Genomic DNA, 24,927 nt, shown 5'->3' with positions numbered 1-24,927 from the left:
GGAGATTGAAATGTCATCTGAGCTGGGTGAATCAGTCCCAACCTTTTTTTAGTGGTACTTCTAGTGTACGTTGAATGGTCGAGGGGCTGATTTTGTCCCAGCAAGAAGCTAAATTTACAAGAATCTGCAAAATTTTAAAATACATGGCAACCAAAGTTACACAGTTCAACACTACAGACAGCTTTTGTTTTAGCTTGTTTGTAACAATTAGTCGAGCAAGTGCATTGGAGCTTATCAATAACACTTTTTAAAAATAATTTAGCCCTGGGGCCACGTTTAACACAGGCGCTCAGTATCCATCCCCAGGTTTAGAGTACTGATGTCTATCTAATGTGCATTAGGCACAATTCAGCTGTCCTTTGGGGGTGGGTGAGTAATACAAGCTTGGCTATCAGCAGAAAAAATCTGAACTACTAAATCTACTCTCCTGCCATCGCCTCTTGGATGCAGACGGTCACAAATGGAAACAACTCCCACCTAAATAAATCCTTTCTGCAAAGCACACAGTGCGCGGCTCATCCAGGCTTTCTGACCTTCCTAGTATGCCCAATAACCTTGACCGGAATAAGAGTCGCCACCGCTGACCGAGCCAGCTACCCCTCACTTCTGATGATATCATCTGTAATGGATGTGGACAATTCCATCTCACATTGACCAGGTTTGGGACAATGAAAAGGAAGTGGAGCCTCACTGAATGAATAGACTACAAGTGGTCGGCCCAGACGGAGTATGTGATTCATTAGCAAAGACGGTTTTCTTTTAGTGCATTTGAAAGCATGGTGCATTTACGGTCCTCCTCACATGTGTCTTATTTGTGTTCAAGGTTTGTGTATAGTCGAATAAAAATGTAGCAATATGCAATAGTGGGTCTGTGCACTTAAATGTACCTCTGTAATAAGTTACTATCTGGTAAATGGAAAATTACAAGTACAATTGAAGTATATGATGTGTTTAGTGCGGATCTTTCTGCATTCAGAGTAATATAATTTGCTTGTCTTGCTTCAGGACAATAAATGTGTTTATGTGCTGCTGTGGTATCAAATTTAAAAAAATGTGTCTGGATTACTGTAAAGGATTATGATTTATATATACTGTAGATAAAACTGCAGAGACAAAAGGCTTCACTGTGGAAAAGAACCATTCAATCTGTATTGCTAATAATAGACTACAGCTCTATTGATTTTAAGAACGACTAAGCCCTCTGTTAAAAAACGGCTGTCACCTTGCAGGTTGGGTGATGCACTTTAAATGAGGAGGCGGTCAGTTATTTTTGGTCATGGCTGTGTGCCTCTAAGTCATTTTACAAAAAAAAACCTACTGCAGGTTGACAATGTTTTTTTTTCAGACAAACAAAACTATTCTAAAACCGTAAATCCTGTCCATTACTATGATTGGATCTTCTCCTCCCTGCTTTCAAATCAATAATTATAGACCAGCTGGCGTGTGTGTGTGTGTGTGTGTGTGTGTGTGTGTGTGTGTGTGTGTGTGAGATGCCACATGAAGGCTGAAGCCAGGAGGACCAGCGTCTTGTCAGTGAGCATTGAAATCTCAAGATGGAAGCGGGAACCAATGCTGTCCTTTGAAGCTTGTGTCCTGAAGGTCACTTGGACTGCATGAGTTGCCTCTGCAAAGCACCACTGCCCACGCAAAGGTCATAAATGCTATATGAATGTCACAAGGCCATGTGTGTCGTCATCAGCATCTAAGCATGGAGAAGAACCACATAGTGTTAAGGAAATCAAGACTGGGAAGAAATATCTGGTCAGGAAGAGACACTTTAAACAGCACAATTTTTTTTTATATTACTTTATTTCAGTTTTGGGTGTTGGATATTTTGCATCATTTCAGCTGTGGTGGCTTCTGGGATGGCTTTAGGGATGGCAACGTCTGTACAACAACTGGATGGACTGCCGTCACATTTTTGTACAGACATTCCCCTGGCTTTTCCTTTTGCACCACCATAGGGTTGACACTTTTGTCTTCCTCTGCAACTTTTGCACGGATTGCCATGATATTTGGTACAAGAGGTACGAGATAGTTTCTTCAAGCTCTGTTTTTACTGGCCAGCACATAATAGGAAATTAGATGGAGAGAAAGTCCTTTGAGAAAGACCTTCATCTTGTCTTGTTCTTGCCCCTCCTCACTGACAGCAAACCTGAGTGACCAGGGGGCAGTGCACTGTGGGAGTTGACAGGAGCAAACAGAGCTGAGATTTGAGAGCAGTCCAACAAGGAGTCAGGATGAGAAATCCTTGCACTGGCTCGTCCCTGCAGATCAGCAACAATGTGTAGTGACAAGAGGCAGGTGCAGATTGACTGCTGATGTAAGTGGCTTAGACAGCACAGGAACACCTGAGTGTTCCTGAGTCTCACTCACAGACCAGCTGCTGTCAGTCCTCACTTGGCGCCCTGCTGAACCGCCTGAGCCTTAACAAACTGACATAGGCAGTCTGTGCGATTCAGTTCCCACCTCACCCACACTTCACGACTTCCCTCAAGTCTCAGGCTGCCTTTAGACACACACACACTTACACAGTACAATTTTTCTACAATTAGTGGCAGTTAAAGATTTTCATTAGATCACTCAGCATATTTCTATACTGCTGAGCCATATAGAAATTAGTGACCTGAGTAGCTGAGTGACCAAAAAGGGTTTATATAATGTGGATCAGTGCACGATATACTGTGTACTGAAGCCTGCAGAGAGTGATCTGTGAAAATTTGTTTTGCATTTCAGTAAGCATATTATGCAAGAGGAGGTGAAAGTTGCTTTACTGTGAGGAGTTTTGTGTATTGAAGTTCAAATAATTCCCATTACCCTTCTTTGTGAAGTTGTCTACTGCAGCTTTAAACTGACTACATTATACTCTAAATTTAGTAAACTAACCATCAAGTTAAGTGAATCTCCAAAGCACTGTGATGTAAAATGTGGAATTTTAAATTAGTCTGACCCAACAATCACAATTCTACACACAGTGGGTTTAATACCAAGTGCTGTTTTGTTCATTGTTATCGCCTGCATGAAAACGCCTGCTTCTTAACGTCTCTCAGCATGATAAATGGTATTGCATTTTAAATCGTGGTCTAGCAGAAAATTACTGACAAAATTAAATCACGTGGAATAATGTTCTTTATCAGGTCAATTTACTGTCATTTCATAAGCAGTGTACCGCGTGCAGAAGGCAGTCCATTATGCTCAGTCTCACCAAACTGCTGTTGTCTTTCAGTGCTCTCAGAAGACAGAGAAAAGGCAAAGTAGTTCAGTAAACAACAAGTAGCTCACCTGCCCGGGTACTGGCACCTGGTACTTTTACAAAAGGTTTAAAAGGGCACGACACCAATTTTACACATGAAGTTCAGCTCACCCATCACAAGGAGTACTACTCAGACTGTGAAAACTGTTGTATAATATCCTCTGTGGCTCTGGAGGAAGCTTTCTGAGCTTTGAAAAAAATAACCCTGATGCTGCAGGGGTCTAACCAAAAATGTTAGAGTTGCATTATGGAAATTGTAGGATCCAGTGTTTTTGACCCAAATTAGGGAATGAAAATTCAGAAATATCTACACGATTGCTTCCATTTTGACTATTTTTTTTAAAAAAAATCTGTCTCTTGTGAGTGCCATACTTAAATGCTTGAGTACCCCTTTAAGTCAGGAAACACTATTTAGACTTGTAAGATTACTCAAAAAGGAGAATAGTCTTGACATAAACATCTCTCTCATCTTAAAATAATGGCTGAGATTGACTGAGTTGACTTTGTCTTTAGGTCCACTCATGTGTTTGATATTTACATAGGTTGTGTATCTAATGTAGGTTTTAGTACACAGTATTTTTAGTAACATGCGTTTTGTGTGTGTGTATGTGTGTGTGTATATATATATGTGTGTGTGTGTGTGTGTGTGTGTGTGTGTGTGTGTGTGTGTGTGTGTGTGTGTGTACCATTTTTTGAGCCAGGCAGTTTCATCAAGTGGGAGTTGTAATTTCTGGAAGCTCATTATAGGTATGTCTGAAAATATGGTTTGCAAGATGCTTTCCACTTCTCATTTCCTGACTGCAGCAAAGCAAGAGATATGTTTCTGTTCCCAGTTAATGAAACAGTCACATTTTAATGGAAATATCGGGGGGGGGGGGCAGAACTGTGACAGTAACATTGATGTGCATATGGTCTTCCCTCAAAACAGGCAATGATTTTAAGTGCAACTACTTAGATATACCAAACATATTAAGTGAATACAGAGGCAGCAGTATTAGAACACATGTGTGTATTTCTACCACACACAAACACACACTTACAGATCTGTATCACAGATGCAATGCAAAACAATGGACAGACTCATCCCATACTCGTCATGTAGGAGGGCGCTGATTCTTGGCAGTCTGCATTGTGAACATGTGTGAAAATACAAGGCAATGAGTCAACACTCAGATACTCCACTGTTAGAGTAAAACACATCATACATGGCTGTGAAATCAATAAAACGTAAGCAGGGAGATATCTACTGTGTGCACTTTGAAGTGTACAGGGACGGGTGACCTCATGTACAGTTCCTTTGATGCTGGCAACCTTAAAAAGCATGCATTTACCTTCCAGGAGTATGACAGAACCTAATTAGGGAAAGCTGCCTCCAGAAAATAAAATGAGGGAAAACAACGGTTTTGGCTGTCGCTTTGACACTTCAGTTAACTTCTCTGCATGTTAATTAGCTACAGGCCCATTACCGCAGGAAGTGGAATAGACTAATAGCAGGGTCCCGTGCTGTGATAGGCCGCTGGTGGTGGCCGTGGGAGGAAGTTGATATTTCAGGACACACCGCATAAATCGGATTAACACATAATTGACATGTTTACTGGGGTATTTATAGCTTCCATTTGATTGGAAAGTAGGGAACAAGGCTAAATTCACGGTCCAATTACATTTGAAGTTATAACTGCTGGGTGCACATGTACCCACAGTCCCTTACAAATCTGATTTACATCGCTCTGTGCTTCAAATTATTCAAGGGTGACCTTGATAAAGCGTAGGTAATTTTAAATATTTCTTGCCACTGCGGATAAATGAATAACCACTTTTATGTTGATGTATGTTATTATATAATACAAATTATTATGAAAATATACAAACATCTTACAGCTGACGTCTCTTACTGGGGCTACAAGAGAAGAGCTTTTAATGCAAATGACACACTGTCAGTGTGTCATATTTGCTTAAATAAATTTTGTTTGGGTCAGTTCCCACAGGAAGTTACAAACTTAAACAGTAACCTCTTTTCTTTTTCTACAAGTCTTCATGCTTTGGTATGAAGTGTCACACTTGTGGTAAATATGAGCATGCTACATGATATAAATTTTCAAGTCAAGAACAAGTCAGCAAAATCAAACAGGCAAAACGCTCTTCTGAAGTGCTCCATGTGGACATGTAACGTTAGCCTGCAGAGAGCTGTTGTCCATAGCACACAAAATGACAAATTAAAAACACATTAACTACGTCTCGGCTAAACTCTCCGCTGCTGAAACACTTAAGTTTGAATTGTCGCCCGACAAAACATTTAGCTGACGCTTTTATCCAAAACAACTTACAATTGCTACACATGTAAGAGGTCACACGCCTCTGGAGCAACTAGGGGTTAAGTGTCTTGCTCAGGGACACAATGGTGGATGTCTTACAGTGGGAACCAAACCCAGGTCTCCCACACCAAAGGCAAGCATCTTATCTATGCACCATCACCACCACGTGGCACAACCGCTGCCTGTGTCGGCTGGCGCCATTGTCCCATGTTTCCTTCCAGTTTCGTTTGTTGTTGTAAAATGTACATGACCTTTGCATGTTCTGATTGGTGAGTAGGACCGTAAAAGGAGGCGCACGACACTTGTGATTGGCGAGCAGATCTGCCTCACAAAAACAGAATGAATCTAACTGCATAACTGTTTAAAACGGGTCAGATGTGCTGTATAATTAACCTACATTTTAATTGCCGTCTTCACGATTAGCTAATCGTAAATTTCAAATCGCAATTTCGATTTGAAAACGATTAATCGTTCAGCCCTAGTCTGAAGTGTGTCTTGCTGTATGTGGCACTGCTGTCTTTCTCCATCACTGCTTGTGCCAGTTCTTTTCTTCTAGCCCTTCCTGTTGTGCACAGCAAAGAAAAGCTTGTTTCTATTGTTTGTGTATAGTTTTTCATAACCATAGTAACACTGCTATGGAGCCAATGTTGTTACAAGTGGGTACCAATTTTGTCTGTATCATGCACACACGCTCTCATGCAGGTAAAGCAATGCACATTCCTGTCACTGGTTTCATTCTACTGCACTAATCGACAGTTGGTGGCGGGAAGGCTGGCTCATAAAGATGGATGTAAACAATATAGAAAATATTTTTAAAATGTGTTTTTTTTTTCTAAGGAAAGAACACATTTGGTGGACCTCAAGGATACATACAAAGCCCCTGGTGAGAAACAATGAATGTAAAAATCTTTAATTTATTATAAAACTCCACTCAATGTGTATAATGTATACAAGTGGTATGCCAACATGTGGTTGCAACCCCTCATCATGGGTTGCATGTCTTTACATTGTGATTACAACATATGCCACAGTGATTTTCTCTCATACTGTTTCATTTGAATCATTTTTAGAGGTTTGAAATGGTAAAACTACAATATTACACAAGGAAAAAATCCAAATGTAAGAGAGAAGTTAAAGTATTTATCTATCCATTAGATGGGAGGCGAGGTACACCCACGAGCAATTTAGAGTCAGCCCTTAACCTGCATGTGTTTGGACAGCGGTAGAAAGCTGCACCCGGAGAGAACCCCACAGAAACGCCTGGGACGACTAAGGTTTAAATCCAGGACCTTCTTGCTGTGAGACTATAGTGCTAACCACTACGAAATAATTATAATTTTGTTTATTTCTCATTTCTTCCAGGCTAATCATCTTGCAATTTATCTAACAACACCCATGTTGGAAACCAACAGCTGTATAATACAAAAGAAATGAGATACTCCAAGGTTTGTACAAAAACACTGTAAATGTTAATGCACACACTTTTTTATTTAATATAAGATCATACTAACACTATGTAAAATCTCATATTTTGTTCTTTTCTAAAACCTGACATGTGACATGTCGTCAAATATAAAACATGTTTGTGTCCTATGCAACACACAAGATGTTAAACTTTTACTTAATAAACAAGTATAAGCTTGATTAAAATTTGTATCCTGTGTGACAAGATAGAAAAAAATTGTGTGTTCATAAGCCAACTATATACATATACACGTTACAGCATATATAACTTGTCCCTGTGGGCAGAGAGTTTCACTGCTGTGCTACTCTATATAAGTCATCAGTATAGATGGTAAAATAGATGTGGCAGATTATTACCTTATCCTCCGTAGGTCACCATAATCAAGCTGCAGTGTTTACATATGAGGGGGACACATTTCAACATAGTAAAATTGTAGCACCTCCAATCTCTTTCTCCATGCTTAGTCAAAACTTACCCACTTAATTTCTGGGGCAGATTAAAAATAGCAAAGCCAGAGTGTCTGTTCCCCCGTCAGCCCCCACAGCCTGTCAAAGCTGGCAACTGAGCCTGTGGGCAGCATATGTGAGACTCATCTGCTACTATCCTTTGCCCCTTTTAATGAATATACTACATGACACGTGAATATTTCACCATCTCCTCCCGTTCACTGATAGGGGTGACACACATCGGGAGCCAGCGCAGGAGGCGAGCTACGCATGCTGAGAGATCAGGCACAATTGTGCTCATTCCCCGAGAGTAACGCCTGTTGACATGGCTGCTGGGAGACTGGACAACTTAGGGGAGACACACTAAGTCCACAAGGGCTGCCTGCTATTTTATGTGCTAAAACAAAATGTCAACATGCTGGTTGAGGCTACGTTCTTGCTCTTTACTTTAGAGAGTTAGGCCACAAAGCCCCATATAAATAGATTTTGTCCCTTGGACTCTGATATGGGTTTTTGTTATTGTTGAATTAGCGCTGAATTATGTAACGGTGTTAGCAGACTCTGAGAGATGCTCATGGTGGCAAGTATAATTAGAAAAGTCCTTCTGCACTAATTCGGAACAGTCCCACCAAATCATTTCACAGACAGCAGCTTGCAGGAATTGTCCAAATGTACCGCCAACCCAAACAAATTACAAACAACAAATTAAAACAGCTTTGGAAATCTGATACGAATCAGATATTTTGGCCCTGATTTAGCAGGCTAATGCAGGTAGTGGCTACAAACAACAGAAAGTACAGAAATGTAACTTTTTTTTTGGTGGCATTATACATACAAAGGTGTTTAATGAGGCAATCCATCAGATCCACTTTTATTACACAATAATGCCTGACAGATTTCTACTTTATGTATTGCAATAAAATGTACCTAATTTTGCTTGGGAAAACCTAGAACACCTGCAATGACCGTCGATGTTTTGATGTTTTCTTTCTACATGCACCCGTCTCAAGAGATGGCGGTCGGCAGGTGCAGTCCACCTGTTTGGTCCAGACTGAAATATCTCTACAACTGTTTGATTCCCATTAAATTTTGTACAGACATGCATGGGCCCCAAAGGATGAGTCCTACTAACTTTGGCAATGCCTCAATTTTTCATCTGCTGCCATTATCGGTCAAAATTTTACTTTAGTTTGTGTCAGTGTGAAAGAGATCTGTCCTGATTAACCCACACAGCCTGCTACTTTACTGTTTTGGTACAGCTCTCATTAGACTACAGTATCTTCCAGCAGCAGCAGGCAGCTGTTTTCAGTGGAAAAAGCGCTGATAAACCCACTGAACACAACCTGCTCAGCACCAAACGGCAGACAGACACAGTTAGCGGAAAACATAGTGGAGCATTTAGTCAGTAAAGAGTCAGGCAACTGTTTAGTAACGAGTTCGCCATGTAAACTTAAAAGGTGATAATATGTCAGTGTTGAGTTGTGTTCACAGCTTGTCTTAACGGCCCCAAGTTAACAAGAAAAAATGTTATTGCAAGTTTAGTATTACCCTTGTGCATGTGAAAGTTTTAAGTCAACTGCTGTGTTTAAGGCAACGTCATGTAGTCATTTGTTTTATCAAAACAACACATTCAAAATAATTTTGATGGTACACTGACTTGTAATAGGGTGAATGGCATCTATCATTACCATTCTGGGCTTACTGTGCCTGCTACTGGACATCTGGGCAGGACATTTATCACGACAAGAGGGTAACGCTTTACGGCACCAGCACAACTCGTCAGCAAGCAAGCTATAAGAAGAAGCAAAAGGCGAGGAAGAGAACGGACAAGAGACAATATCAGATTGGCTTTTTCTCATTGTCGTGAGCTAAAAGAGCTGAAAGGATGCAGGACAAACGCCGAGCTGGCCTTCTTGCTGTTAGACAAAGTAACCACTTATTATCTGGCTTGCTATGTCTTGTGGTGTTGCGCTTGCTTGATGTTTGCCTGTGCTAGCAAAGCTGTCAACTCAAGGCAACATCAGCAAGAGGATTGACAGAGGTTGAGTTCATGTTCAGTTCATGTAAGCAAACTCACTGGATAACGCACTCTGACATCGGCTTGGGTCGGTTGCTGTCTAGATTTGTTAGCTAGCTTGACACCCCTCCAGAAAAGGACAGCATGAAAATGACAAATCACACTTATGTATGCTTTATACATGTTAGAAAATAAAAACACGGAGGCTACGTTGTCTGAACTGAGAAGGAAGACACTTTATTTTTGTCTACCGGAACCAATTTTGTAACCAAAAACTACCGTTTTTCCAAGCTTCACAGTAAAAGCCCATGACCTGTGTATATGCTTAAGAGAGAGAAATCCACTCAGTCCACCAAAACAAAAATTGCTTACGCTTAAACTAATTACTTTTATTCATTGAAATATACAGTATGTGTCTGTATGGAGTTATGTTATTATTAACTAATACTATTTAATTTTCATTAGTATGGTGTTATTTAGGTTATACAACTAGGATATTCTAGTATTATGTATTGCAGATAAAGAATCTTGGACACTTATTTCTTGCAACAAATAAAAATGTAACTTAGGTAGTGACCATATTTCTGCACAGACCAAATTCATGCACTGTTTAATAAAATTACAGTACATTAACCAACAGTATGTGTACACATTGCTGTACATACATCCTTACATATGCACTCTCCATTCTCTGTCTGGGTCCACTTCTCTCCTAAACATTTTTATTATATTCACATAAAGGCTACTGTACAATATCTGTTTTTCTCCACTGTACATATTGTAAGATAGCATAACTGCACTCATCTGTAAAAACACTAAATTTCTGCACTTCTGGTTACATCCTTACTGCATTTCATTAGCTCTGTACCCGTACTCTGCATAATGACAATAAAGTTGAAACCTAAGCAGAAGTGGTCCTAAATGAAGAGCAGTTTGGAAGCAGAAAGAGCTGGCTCCCGGAAAGGGACAGATCCATAAGATCCGGCTCCCTTCAAAGAGCTGTAATTCCCATCACTGATTGACATAATGTTATCATAATTAGGGGCGAAGAGACCGAAGAAGACATAGATGGAGGAAGTGAGGAAGCGAAAAACCTGGACTAGTACTGTGTTATCACACTTGCTCGATGTTAGTCAAGTTGTAACAAACTCATTGGACTTTTTATTTTTATTTTCCTAATTACTTAAACTGGTGATTTGCATGCACATTATCCTCATATATACAAACACAGTCAGAATAAGGCTGTTCTGAGATGGTCATATAATTAACTGACCAAGTAACTTGTTTCCTAGTGGTTTGGTGTATTTGAACTACAAACCTTCTGACCACAAGACGCGACACAGGACACATGTCAGACTACCTCATCCTTGTCTCTCTCTACAGGACAGTTTCAGTCATGAAAGCAAGCAGACAGCTGTCACCCAGACTCTGAATAAAATATTTTGCTCCAAGCAGACAGAGAATATGGGTCACCATCCTCAAACACGTCTCCAGAGTCCTCTCAGTAGCATGACGGCCTTGCTAATTCTTCAGAAATGCCATGAATGTTTCAAAGTCCCCCGCATGTCTTAAGGTGTCTTTATTCCTCATGATAGACCTATCAATCAAACTCAGAGAGGATAATGAATTTTGTACAACAAACTGTGTGCATCAGGCTTTTGATAAGCAGATGCTGTGTGGGGCTAGAAAGCAAGGAGGCCTGTGTGGATTGACTCCTGTTTGAAAATGAGAGAAAAATACCTTTTTGATTCTCAGTCTAAAGGACTAGAACTGTATCGTCGAACCGGTTTGCATGAGTGTAAATCATCTGAGGTTACCAATGTAGGCCACAGTGACATTTTAACCAAGTGTTTCTTTATTTACAAAGTGATGAAATGCATCGCCACTTCCCCAGCTTGTTTCTGAAGGCAATGACAACGCGGTCAAACAGAGCCATAACAGAGCAGTTGTACACAGATCGATCTTACACAATATAAAATAGCAGTTAATTACAAAATGATGCAAGACAGCGGTACATCTGTTTAGAGGAAATGTACAGTATTCCCAAAAATCGAGGTAGAAAAAGCACACACTGCTCAAATGATATTTGACATGGGATCATACAGGTCACCAAAGAGTTTAAATGGGAGTCAGGAAGTGACCACATCATGATTTAAAAGGGACGCTGATGACAACCAGTGGAGCAAAATAGTCTCAAGAACATGTAAATTCTTAAAGTGAAACTGCAGAGTTCAACAGGTTTAGGTAACTGTAGAAAACCAATAAGTTCAGCAGCCAAATGTGGAATGAAACTTATGAATAAAAGTCCACAGTATCATGGTTTCCTACACATACAGCATTGAGCTCATTTTAAATTCAAGTGTGAGATAGTGTTTGGGGTGAAACATGGAAACACGTCTGTCAAATCGTCATTCACTATTCAAAATCTCTTGTTTCATGTATACAGTGGCATGTAAGACAAGTGTGTTTCATGCAAAAACTAAACCAAACTACTTTCAGTTTCTTTTATAGCAACAAACACTGAGATTTCATGAATGGAAAATGTTCCCTTCATGTTGCATTTTAACACCACCCACCTTCATTCCCTTGGCATCTCCACATTTCCAACGCTTGTGAAACATTTAAGGTGCTCCCATTAAACTTAGTGAGAGGACCAAATTGCACGCTATGACTAGTGATTAATTTCAGTAAAATCCAATCCTGGCACAAAGCACAATACATCTCAAAGTGTTCATTTTCTGTTTGAAATTAATATGGGATGTGCTGAAATGCATGTTTCAGTGAAGATGTTCAGCAGGCATTCTGCCACAAAACAAATGGTTTTTTTTTCCTTATCAAACATCAATTTTGTTAATATACAGAAATCTGCTTCTTTCTGTTCCCTTTGAAAGCACTGGGATGATTGATGTGTTTACATGTCATTTCCTTTGTCACTGCATTATCCTACCATAAATCCGGAGCCAGGACGGAATTGTGGCATATGCACAAAAGCATGTCGACTTGAATAGCCCATCAAGTACGCTCAATGATTTTCTTTCCCAAAATAGAATCACTGAGTCACACACACACACTGAAGTGATTGTGCTGTCTCTCTGCCTTTGCGCGGGGGCCAGAGAGCCACCAACAGTGACTCCCATTCTGTCAGTCTTTGTCTTATCTACAGTCCTGCTGTGTGCACGTCGCCCTTTAAGCACCAAGTGTACAAGCACAGGGGCCACCATACCCAACTTTTTGAGAGCCAATATAAGCTTCTAAAGTACCCTGCTTTAAACCTTGAGAGCCTCATGCACGCCCACAGCAGACAGCCGACGGTTGATGTTGCGATAACGGCAGCGGAGAAGGTCACGGTAAGTGGATCGCAGGTCTCGGTTGAAGAAGGCGTAAATGAAGGGGTTCATTAGGGAGTTGGCGTAGCCTAACCAGAGCAGCGTGCGCTCCAGCCAGATGGGCACACAGCTACACTCCACTCCACAGATAAAGGGCCTGGCAGTGGACAGGATGAAGAACGGCAGCCAGCACACAGCAAAGACCCCCACGATCACCCCCAGTGTTGTAGCTGCTTTCTGCTCCCGTTTGAAGATGGAGATGTTTCTGCGTTCTCGGTTCAGCAGGCGGGACAAGGCGGCACACTCCTCCGCCACACCAGGTGGCTTCAGTCCCTGCATTCGCAGTGCCTCATTAGCCACAGTTTCAAGCCGCTCGCGTCGCGAAAGGTCAGTGAAGCGATGCTTGGCGCCGCTCTTGCGCGCTGCCTTAAAGATCTTATAGTACATAACCAGCATGACCAGCATAGGGATGTAGAAGGCTACAGCTGTGGAATAGATGGTGTAGCCAAAGTCTTGGCTAATGAGGCACACACCGGCTGTGTGGACGTTTTTGGCCCAGCCGCAGAAAGGTGGCAGGGTGATGGATGCTGATACCAGCCACACTCCCAGGATCATCTTCGCCATCAGCTGACCGTTCTGCCGGGCTGGGTAGGTAAGGGGCCGCGTGATCCCCAGATATCTACAAGGAAAGGAGACAAAAGAAGTATCAGTGGTAACTTCCAGGCAGCTTTTCAACAAACCTACCTTGATATTTGCTCTAAAGCCCTTTACATTATATTTATTCATTTAGCTGACGCTTTTATCCAAGGCGACTTACAATTGCTATATGTCAGAGGTCGCACGCCTTTGGAGGGGTTACAATGGTGGGTGGGTCACAGTGGGGGATTGAACCCAGATCTCTCACACCAAAGGCAGGCGTCTTATCCATTGCGCCATCACCACCACAGTACAGTATCACACAGAGTGCCTGTATTCATTGAGAAGAAACTGCAGTGTAGCATCAAATACATGTCCACTCATTTCAAAGACAGACATTTCACTGAGAGGTCATAAGCTCCGTCATTGCCTGGAGGGCCATTAACTGCTTTTCTTTGGCTTAGGAGTTTGGAGGAGCTTAGCGAGGTAGAGAGGGAGTTATCAAGCAAACGGACAGCTCAGTGGTTTGAAATAGCAGCTGGAGGTGTCAGAAAAATAAAGATAAAGTGAGGTGCAAAAGCCTTGACTTTGTACAAAACTGGGAAAATAGCCACTACTCTCACAAAATGATAAATCCATGTGTACACCTCTGTGTTGTTTGGCTATATGCCCACAGCCTAATTTAGCATCAAGTGCGTCATTGATGAAAAGCTGTGTATTTGACACTGCCGGCTGTTTTTTCTGGTTTCTGCTCTATTGTCAATCAAGATAAAAAATGCTTTAGGGAGCACTGGCCAATTGGACTCATTGTCCACCAGCGATGCTATCAGCACCGTGGACATGAAATTCAGCTCAGCTAGGCCCCTTAATAAACGGCTTTTAGATGTTGAGTGTAGTCAGGTTCATTCTACTTCGTTGCTTTATCTTTACGCATTAGTCTTAATGTTTGCACAATTTTGTGTGTGAGTTACAAACACCATGGGACTGTGAGGAATCCATACAATTAGGTGGGTAGGTGTTAATTAAGCAACTTGGTTGTCAAACATGTTTGTCAAAAATACTCTGAAATCCATTCCAGTGCTTTTTAAAGCTTTGCTGGCACACAGTACAAAAACAAAACATTAATTGCAAATTACAGTAGTACAAGTTGTTTTTTTTTAGCAAGCCACAAGCTAGCTGGTTTTAGATTAGAAAATATGGTGCTATAGTCTGCACACTGGAGCCTGTTAACACCTGACAACACACAGTCTAATCACCTGGAAAGGACAATAAGGCTACAAATGAAAGCACCCCCCCCACACACACACACACATGCATTGCACACATACACACGCACCCACCAGACACAGATCTGATGATCTTGTGTTTTGAAAACCGCTTAAAACTACATTTTTTTTTTTTCTGTTCCTATCTGGACCACATTTGACGGGTACCTAAGGCAAGTGACCTACATGCAACTCATATCAGTATATGCCACCGTTGCCATGACGATAAGTGAAAACATCCATCATTCATCTGAGACAGGTGTCATTATTTTGTCGCCCTTGGCAGATCGGGTGGACAGGTGGTGGCATAGACGACCATGAGACACCAGAACTGCAAGAAAGCCAAATAATTCTCTATTTCAGTCAAAAATAAACTCTCAATGTAGAATAAATACCATTCCTGGGAAATCACACATCAGCCTATACAGTAACTTTGTGGTTACCATTTAAACTCAGACTCAACACTATTACAGTGTCCTTAAAGATCCCGTGGCTTGGGTTAGTTGTGCTCACTGAATATTACATAACAACTACTGTTTACTCAACCCCCAATCCCTCCAACCTGCTTTGCCTAGCTTACAACCCTCACTTAAAATGTACTTAAGCTTTCCAAGGGGGCCTGAACACATCCAGGCAAGCAATGTCAAATAGATGCAAGACAGATCCTGATGGGTACACTCCATGCTGTGGGAATTCTCAGGAATACATAATGGAAACCCAGTAAATCAACACTCCTCTCTGAATGCATTATTTAATAATGAGGAAGGAGGTTGTTGTGCTAATTTGGGGGGATATTTGTGTGTCTGTGGGGGGTGGAGAGCAGTCCTCCACAAACCTATGACTCATCCTTGGCCCTTTAGAAGGCAGAGCTGTTTTCAGACGCACTCTCATACAAAACAAAATCTTCTCACCATCCTTTTAGACACAAACGACTGCCAGTTCTGATAAGATAGCACTGAATTCAAGACTTAATTACACAGCTTCCTGCAAGTAATTTTGGCAGGATGAGCTGATGCACCTCTTGGTAGTTTAGTTTATTATGTTTTGACATAAAGAGATTAAACTTTACTGGCCCCTGTAACAGGACACAATAAGGAGCATCGCAAAAAGAGGTGTGTGTGTGTGTGTATAGACATTCACAATCAATAATGAGAACACTAAAAAATTTAAATATGCACATTAAGTGAATATAACAAAATCATGTAAAATATAACGAGCACCTGAAAATGTGAAAATGTAACCTGAAAATGAATTGCTGATTTTTCGGGCCACTTGGGGACATCAGAAATGTGCTGTAAACACAACATTGGCATATTATCACCTTTAAAGTTGACATGGCTGTTAGCAAACAGTTGCTTATTTACATATCCAGCCAACACAGAGCAACATGATAAATTATTCGGAGTCATGTTCCTGTCCACCTGATGAATTTAAGTCCAATATTCACTCTGCTTTTACCCCTGTGTTACTCTCCACTTAAACTATTTTCACCTAGTAGTCCATAGGTGTCATTTACTCTGGGGACGCTGGGGACATTTCCCCACCACTTTTTGAAATGGCTGATTTTGTCCCCATCACTTTTTTAAAGCAAATAAGAAATACTGCTTGTAGTTAGATAAAAAATGAAAATGCATTTAGAAAGGTTTATTTGCACATTAAGAAAACATGCAATGCAATTAAAATATAGAAGAAACAAATGTGCATAGTCCAAAAAACAAACTACGGATTATCAAATGACCCAAAAATGTTCATGCACCAATCAGTAACTTTAACAACTTCTTGACAGTTATTTTGAACATGACAAAAGAGGATGGAAGATTAAATCAGGCCTATATATGTGTTGCCTGAGCAGGGATGATATTATATGAAAAAATTGATCTACAGGAGAAATAGATTTGAACAACACAGTATCTGAGAGCTGCACTGCATTTATATAATTTGAAATATCGCCTGCCACCTGAATTTTGTGTTTCTTTTTACATAAAAACATTTCCACCATAAATTGGTGCAGAAACTTTCACCAGAATGCAGGAAATTCAGTGTTTAATGATCAAAATTTCCTGGAGGGGGTCCCCCCAGACAACCCCGCTCATATCTCTCGGCATTGAGGATATCTTTTAAAACACTGTTTAAGGATCTTTTGGTCTCGTTCTGGTGAACCTAATATCGTGTCTCGTGATGTCTGGCGAGCTAAGTGTCTCTTCACACCCTTAATCTGAGCTCCTATGTCCCCACCACTTTTCAACACAAATTGACACCCTTGTGGTAGTCACTAACTTTGTCTCCCTGCTGTTTGGTGCTGAGAATGTAACAGTAGTTGACCAAAGTGCTTTCCACAATAGACAACAAATATACATGACAACAACAGTAGAAAAAGTAAAAAATATAAATGTCACTACTCAACTCTGTTTGAAGGCCAGTGAATAAAGATATGCCTTTAGCAAGGATTTGAAAGTGTCAGGAGTCGGGGCATTTCTTATTTCAACAGGTAAAGTGTTCCACAGATTAGGAGCAGCTACTGAGAAGGCTCGGTCACCTTTAGTTTTTAGACTGGATCTGGGGACATCGAGGAGCATCTGATTGGATGACCTCAGTGCTTTGACCGGAGTGTGTACATGTAAAAGTTCTGATAAATAAGAAGGTGCCAACCCATTTAAAATTTTAAAGACAAGCAATAAAATCTTACAATCAATCCTAAAACAGACAGGAAGCCAGTGGTGTGAGTCTAAAACAGGGGTAATGTACTCACGCTTTAGTTCCAGTTAAAAGTCGAGCTGCTGCATTCTGGACTAACTGTAACCGATGGAGAGACGACTGATCCACTCCAACACACAAAGAATTACAGTAGTCTGGTCGAGACGTTATAAATGCATGGATTACTCTTTCAAAGTCTTTTCGTGGCAGGTAGGGCTTGACTTTGGCCAACAGTCTCAGCTGAAAGAAATTGGCTTTTACTACAGAACTAATCTGTTTTTCAAATTTAAAAGCACTGTCGAAGATCACCCCTAGATTCTTGGTAAATGGACGACTATACGTTCCTAAAGTACCAAGAGCATCTACACAAGCACTTAAATCCCCAGGTCGACTGAACACAACAGCCTCAGTCTTACTTTCATTCAGACAAAGTTCTGATTCAACCATCTTTTAAGATCTCTCAGGCAGTTGAGCAAGGACTGAGTTGCAGCTTTATCATTAGATTTTACAGGTAAATAGATTTGTATATCGTCTGCAAAGCAATGAAAGGAGATTTTTTGAAAATGGACTCGAATGGCAGCATGTACAGGGAAAAAAAAGCACAGGGCCCAATATGGACCCTTGGGGGACCCCACAAGAAAGAGGGGCAGCAGATGAAGAAAATTTACAGAGGTGAACAGAGAAACTTCTGTCAGCCAGATATGATTTATAGCTCTTTGGCTGAAAAAAGCAGCCTGCTGAGGCTAAAAGCCATGCTAATGAGCACAAAGCACATAATCATGCTTAAACACCAGTGGCAATGGTAATTACCTCCCAGAGTTTAGAGCAGGGTATTTTTTTTCATTTTTCTGGATTTGGGACACATCAACAGCCACAGCAGCACTCTGGGATTACCCAGCCACAGACAAACAGTGTGCCCAAGCTAATGGAGAATTCCATTACTTCCACTAGGCTACCAGCTAGATCACAGTAAAGTGAACTACTGTATTTTCTGCACTGAAACACTGTAACTGGCCCTGGTGTGGAACAGCCGTCGGTCATCTCCAGGAGAAACCTTTTATGTCGGATACAGAGTGAAATATTTACCAAGCTGCAGCTGGTTTGAATGGAGGAGTGGTAAATTTAGAAAAGGTTTTCCTTAAAAGAGCAGGACAAGAGAGAACTCTTGTCAAATGACATTTTTCCCACAGAAACTTTCCACTGGAGAATCCTCACTCTTTCATCTCAATGAGGCAATGATAAGGCCTATATCATTGCAATCATTGGGGGCAATTCAAAAAGAGCCTGTGAAAAAGTGAAGTGTTGAAGTTTAGGGAGAATCTTTTTTTTTTGTTATATATAGTCTGTGCGCGTGACAGGGCACAGACGTTTAGACGTCGCCTAAAATCAAAGCATTTTTGATGAAGATCTGTCTCTCCAAGATCTGAGAAGTGCTGCTTTTTATCCAGCAGTCACTAGTGTGTATTCATCGCTTTCATGCTTGGTTTGTTTTACATAAAATGAATGAGAGTGCTGTAAAAGGGCAAAATTTAATAAATGCCGATTCCATTGTTCACTTCTTCAGTGCAAACTCTTGCTGTTGAAGGAAAATGTAATTAGTGCAAAATATAAACCGTATTTTTGAGGTAAAAAAAAGTATATCATATTTATTCTGAGCTGCCCTAAGAGTTGAGAGATTTCTCCAACATCAGACAACAACCTCAGTCCTCAAGGAATCTTTCAGCTCACCTATTCTATTTGAGGAACCTCTGTAAGGTAGAAATTGAGCTTTAGGTCAGGTTCTGTTTTGCTTTCTGACTTCTGCTCAGGTTCAGGATAGAATGAGTGAGTGAGTAATACAGCAGCAGCAGGTTTTTTTAAATCTCATTTAGATTCTTCAATAAGCCAAACTGAGTCATCTGTGGACAGACATCTTCCCTCAGATTTGTCTGTTACCTCCAGCCACAGGCCTGCCAGCTTAGATCAGACAGTGTCAAATAGCCTGTGAGTAACTGTTGGCATATCTGTTTGCACTCATTTTAGCCTGCACCCATGTAGAAGAAGATGCTTGGGAATTGCCCCCCAAGAAGAGGTAAATGTTTACCAGAAAGTTTATAGGTCTAAATTGTGTATAGTTAATGATGACTACGGACTTATACACTCAGTAAATCTTTTTGATAGAAATAAAGCCAATGTTTGTCAGGGATTCTAATCTGGCTCGTTCTCCCATATTACAAATACACTTATTTTCCTTCCTTATTATAATGTTCCCACTTACCACCCCGTGATATGTAGCCATGGTGACCGCTGCTAATTACGTACTTTTTAATTACTTTAGTTCCAGGGTGATGGGAAGACACATGCAATGTTTATGTACTTACTAGCTTACAGCTTGAGATTTTATATATATACACACATACACACATACACACACACACGTACATCATTCATTTTTGATTTGGGCGAAATGTAAGCACTCAACCAAAGTATTTTTAGCCACACTGGCTGCGTGGCTCTAGGGATGGCATCAGTCAACCTGTCCAGTACTTTGGACCACACTGAAATATCGCAGCAACTATTGGTTGGATTGCCGACATACATTTACGTCCTCTCAGCAATCACTTAACTTTCATATAGGGCCTCCAGCAGATGAAAATCTTAAGTTTGATAAATGACCAAACTATTGGTATTCCTAAATACAATGTACTTTTAGACAATATACCTGTCTAATGCATTTGAGAGCATGTGTTGTTTTGAATTAGAGTATGTATTGAGAGACATCTATTGTCTACATCTACTGTATTTTTGTGTTGTTTTTGCAAAGCTGCAGAACGGTCCAGAGTCTGAAACAAATTTCACTTCGGGACAATTAAGTATATCTTAATCTTAATTCGTTCCCATCAGTCTCAGCTGCACTTTGTGTTCAGTGCCAATAACAAAATGTTTGCATGCTATCACATTAAACTAAGCTGGCAAACACGGTTAACATTATACCTGATTAACATCAGCATGTTAGCAAAGTCATCATGAGCATTTAAGCTTGCGCGTATTAGCATTTAGCTCAAATGCCTAAGAGCAGCCTCACGGAGCTTCTAGCATGGCTGTAGTCTTGTTATATGGCAGCTTTGTTGTCCAGTCACACATTCAAGTTATATATAAGTGTAAGATCGTATTTAAATTAAAATACTGCAAGCTAAAAATCATTCTACTTCCACTATTCATCTTGAGAGAAAGATTATATATACATGTTTTCTGTCTCCAGGAGAAATGGAGCTATAGAGAAATAAATCAATCAAATGTTCTTTTTGTGTGCAGCCTTGCAGAACTTTCTTACACCTACAGTATTCAGAATCAGAAACACAATACAACAAACTCAACAGAAGGCAATGGTACAGTATACACAGTCAGACTGAGAAACATGGTGTTTCTTCCACAAACAGTCCATTTACATAGCAATATTAAATGTATTTATTCTTCTCCATCTCTAAAAAACATGGTGGATTTGATGGTTACTGTTTGACCATATTGACAGTGACTACCATGAGGGGCAAGTCTAACACAGAAATTATCTAATGAATCATAGCTGTGGCTTTCAATCCCCCACGGATGGTAACCCTGACTACCCTTTAAAAACTATAATGCTTTGCTTGATACTGTTAATAGTGTTACAGACATGTGCTTGGTGAGCTACATAATCATTGTGTGAAAAACGCACCTGGAAAAAACCCTTCCACTCCTCTGACTGTAAGTCCTTACACCTTTTTATGATGTCTGTTTCACTTCCTCCTAATTGATGTAAAGGATATTTTATGGCCTCCGCCGCACAGCACACCACCTGTCCATATCAGTGGTTTAGTGGCTCTCACAGCAATAGAGATGATGGGCAGCTATTAGTGCCACGGTGATAAATGGATTCCCCTTCCAACAGTCCGTGTGTCCACCCCTGTCAGAGCTGGGTGTCCTTGGATAACAAAGAAAATACCCTACAGGCCCTACAGAATAGAGTAGAGTAGTCGAGAATAGGGTAAAAGAATAGAAGATTTATGGCAACTAAAAAAAAATGTACAACAGTTAACGATCCCTTGTGCTTTGTTGAGCAGATAAAACACAGCAAGGTGACTTAATAGCGGGATACACTCGAAATAAAAGAGTTCATTTGACATGTTGTCCAAACACGTCTGAAGGCAAAAGAGTTTATAGCTGGCCACACTCGAGGGAGTTTTGAACAGCCTGCCATGATGGCGAAAGGCGAGACACAATAATCAATCAAGTGGCAATGATGGGCGCAAACTTCTGACTACTATAAAAGCTATGCCCGATATAATATGGCATTGCATTTGTCTAAATACACACTGTGTTGTCTAATTAAGCCTTTACAGGCCCATGTTGTTGGCATTAAATGTGGTGTCTAATTACAGCATAATGTAGTAGGAAGGGTTGAATAGCATCTAACTGTGGCATATTTTGTATCTGATGTTGCATTGTGGCCTATTTGGTTTCTAATTAGACTGTGATCTTGTATAATGCTGTCTAATAGTGTATTAGAATCTCCAATTTGGTTTCTAATTTAAGTATAATTTGGTATAAGAGTGTCTAAATATAGTGTATTTTTAGCGGTATACGGCATTATATGCGGTTTCTAGAGCATAATTTATGTGTATGGTGTCTGATTCTGGCATAACTGTTTACTTTTTAATAAAGAACTCATTCATTCTAGTTTTTATCTAATTTGATACAAAGTATGGCTTATTACATCTTATTAAATTACCGTAAAATAAAGTGAAATACACTTGCAAGTCCCATCACACACATTATTTAACGTTGTTCTCTTCTCTTTTCTGACTCCCCGTCCCACCGGACTCTCACCACCACATCTAGCCCTGATCTTTCCCTGCTGTTCTGACCTCTTCGTGCTGATGATGGCAGCCTCGGAGAGCTTCTCTCAGCTCATCCTGTCCTCAAGAGAGCCTACTTCCAAAGCACTCACACATATCTCTTGATCTGTCACTCTATCCTACTTCGTGCAATAGTGCTGTGTGTGGCTCCATTTATTCCATTACTAGTTTTAAGTGTTTTTTCTTCCCCAGCCGGCACGAGATGGATCTGTGATTGGGTGGGGATGCTGCTAGACTTAGTCGAACCCAATGATATATTTTCTGTAACACACAGTGCATCATGATAAGAATGTTTCGCGCTTATGCTGAGGGTTATAATGTTTGATTTAAGGTAAGGCAACTAGGCCTAGGCTTTGGTGTGCAAGAAGGCCAAATGTTTGTCCACACTAGTCAAAATATTTTCCTTTGTAATATCACCATAGTATCACATTATACAGTATATGCTAATCATTTTCTCATCCCCTTTAAGTGTGCATGATACTCCTAAACTGTCTCTCTGTAATTATGTTTATATATCACTAAATTGTTCTCCTAATTACCTTGTGGTGACAAATGTAATTGCTGCCTGGATTGTTTTTTTGAGTGAATGAATCACTACATTTATCTGCCACACCAGATGTGGGGCGTTCACAGTGCAGGACTTTGACCACAGAGACCTGAGTTAGGTGACAAAAAAATTAAGGAAAAGTACTGATTTAAGTGTCATTTAACATGTTATGTCTCCTGTTTTAAAGTCACTGCAGAGTTCTTCTGTATTAAACCAAGACCACCATCTCTCCCTAACCTAAACCAAGAGCAGTGACAGCCTAAAAAATCCTTTAATATAGTTTAGTATAGGCCTAATGCTTTAATCAGTATGCAAAGATATTGTATGTTGCAGCAAAGTATCCGGTATTTTGGTGAGAAACAAATGACATATGTTGGGAATGTTTTACTGATATGTTCAGCGTCAACATTTTGTCGGCTTGTTTCCTCTAAAACTGATTTACTGTTGCATATTAATAGAATATAAATACATAATACTTAGGAGTGATGGAAACAGCCAGGACCCTATCATAGTAAGCATCAATGGTTAAAATTATTAACTGAACAATTCAGCCAGTTGATCTACATGGGTTTATTCCGATTTCTCTGGTAGCTACCATAAATTGTTACTGTCACTCATTCTTCAGTTGGGCGCTCCTGTTTGAGCCACCACTTTCTTTCAGAAGGCCCATATTGCCATTCATTCTTAGTCTCTTTTCCTTAAATGTGCAGGGCTGGAATTTATCAAGCTTCTCAAAGTGCCATTATAGTCTTAAGTGCTGAGAATTCATGAAATTTACTCCGACTTTTAAACTTGAGAATAAAAGTAAGTTCTGAAATTTCTTGAAGCTAAGAATTACTCTTACTCTCCCAGTTATTTCAGACAGCTCGAGAGGTCTCTCAAGTGGTTAGGAGTTGCCAGTAGGGGCTTGTGATGGCGCTGTGGAGACAGAGACATGCGCGAATATTTCAGGAGAGGAAGAATATTTCCGAAATTATTTGACGATGCGCAGTTAATAAGACGGGGTCGGAAAGCACAGGCATAAACTTAGTCAGCGAGTTGGTGAGGGACGTCATCTCACCACTGACTTTACACAGTAATGCGTTTTCAGCTAAACTGAAGATGATGATGATGATGATGATGACGCTTTTGTTTATTTGCCACAGGACAAGCGCAGCAATGCAACCATCAATAGGCCGAAAAGTCATGGAAACAATTATTGCACTTCAGCTTCAGAGCTCTGCACATTGTCACGCGTTTAATCAGCTTCCCAACAACCCCCCCCAGTAATCCGACAGAAGCAAACACAGTTCATGCAAATAGCCGGCAATACAGGAGCACTAGGCGCATTTGATGGCGCTCATAAAGATACACTTTTTTGTTTATCTTTAATTTATTAATGTGTAGGCCTATATCATAATGTATTCTCTTGAAAATTCTTTATTGCTAAATGTGTGTTGAATATAAACTAATCTTAGGAATTTCAACAATCAATGTGAATTTATCTGAGAATATTCTTAAATAAGGAAATCTATTCAGTGATTGGTCCTTGGCGACGTTGTCATCCAAAATCTTGTTTGCGGCACAGCAAAGTGTCGTAAATCAGCACTAAGACTGACACTTAAGATTTAGTCCTACACTTCACTCAAAATTAAGTTGAGATGCTTGATAACTAACTTTTAAGCACAGCTTTGAGCCAAGATTTTTTTTACTCTTAAGTCAGTTCTTAGCAGTGTTATGAGTAATTCTGAGAAGCTTGATAAATACGGGCCCAGATAATAATAATAATAATAATAATAATAATCCTTATTTGTAGAGCACTTTTCAAAAACAAGTTACAAAGTGCTTTAACAAGTGTAAAGAATAATACAAAAAAAGATAAGAGCATGAAAATTTAATATAAAATTAGTAAAATACAATAAAATAAAAGGGATAAAATAAAGTCAAATAAGATCGGGAAAAGCTCTCCTATAAAAGTATGTTTTAAGAAGGGACTTAAAAGAGTTCACTGACTCAGCCGACCTGATTTCCTCGGGCAGGCTGTTCCAGAGCCTCGGGGCCCTGACAGCAAACGCTCTGTCCCCTTTAGTTTTCAGTCGAGACTCTGGAACAG

General features: G+C 40.2%; 1 protein-coding gene across 1 annotated transcript in view; it reads right to left on the bottom strand.

The window, feature by feature from the left end:
* Positions 1-11,407: 11,407 nt before the first annotated feature.
* Positions 11,408-24,927, bottom strand: part of htr7c (5-hydroxytryptamine (serotonin) receptor 7c) — a 27,162-nt gene continuing 13,642 nt past the window's right edge. Inside the window, exon 2 of the mRNA XM_046035340.1 lies at positions 11,408-13,498. Within this exon, the coding sequence (XP_045891296.1) occupies positions 12,760-13,498 (739 nt within the window). The 3' untranslated portion in view covers positions 11,408-12,759. The remainder of the gene's footprint in view (positions 13,499-24,927) is intronic.

This window comes from Micropterus dolomieu, linkage group LG21 (genome assembly GCF_021292245.1).
Source record: "Micropterus dolomieu isolate WLL.071019.BEF.003 ecotype Adirondacks linkage group LG21, ASM2129224v1, whole genome shotgun sequence".
Taxonomy (NCBI): Eukaryota; Metazoa; Chordata; class Actinopteri; order Centrarchiformes; family Centrarchidae; genus Micropterus; species Micropterus dolomieu.
This window is presented reverse-complemented; position numbering and strand designations above follow the sequence as displayed.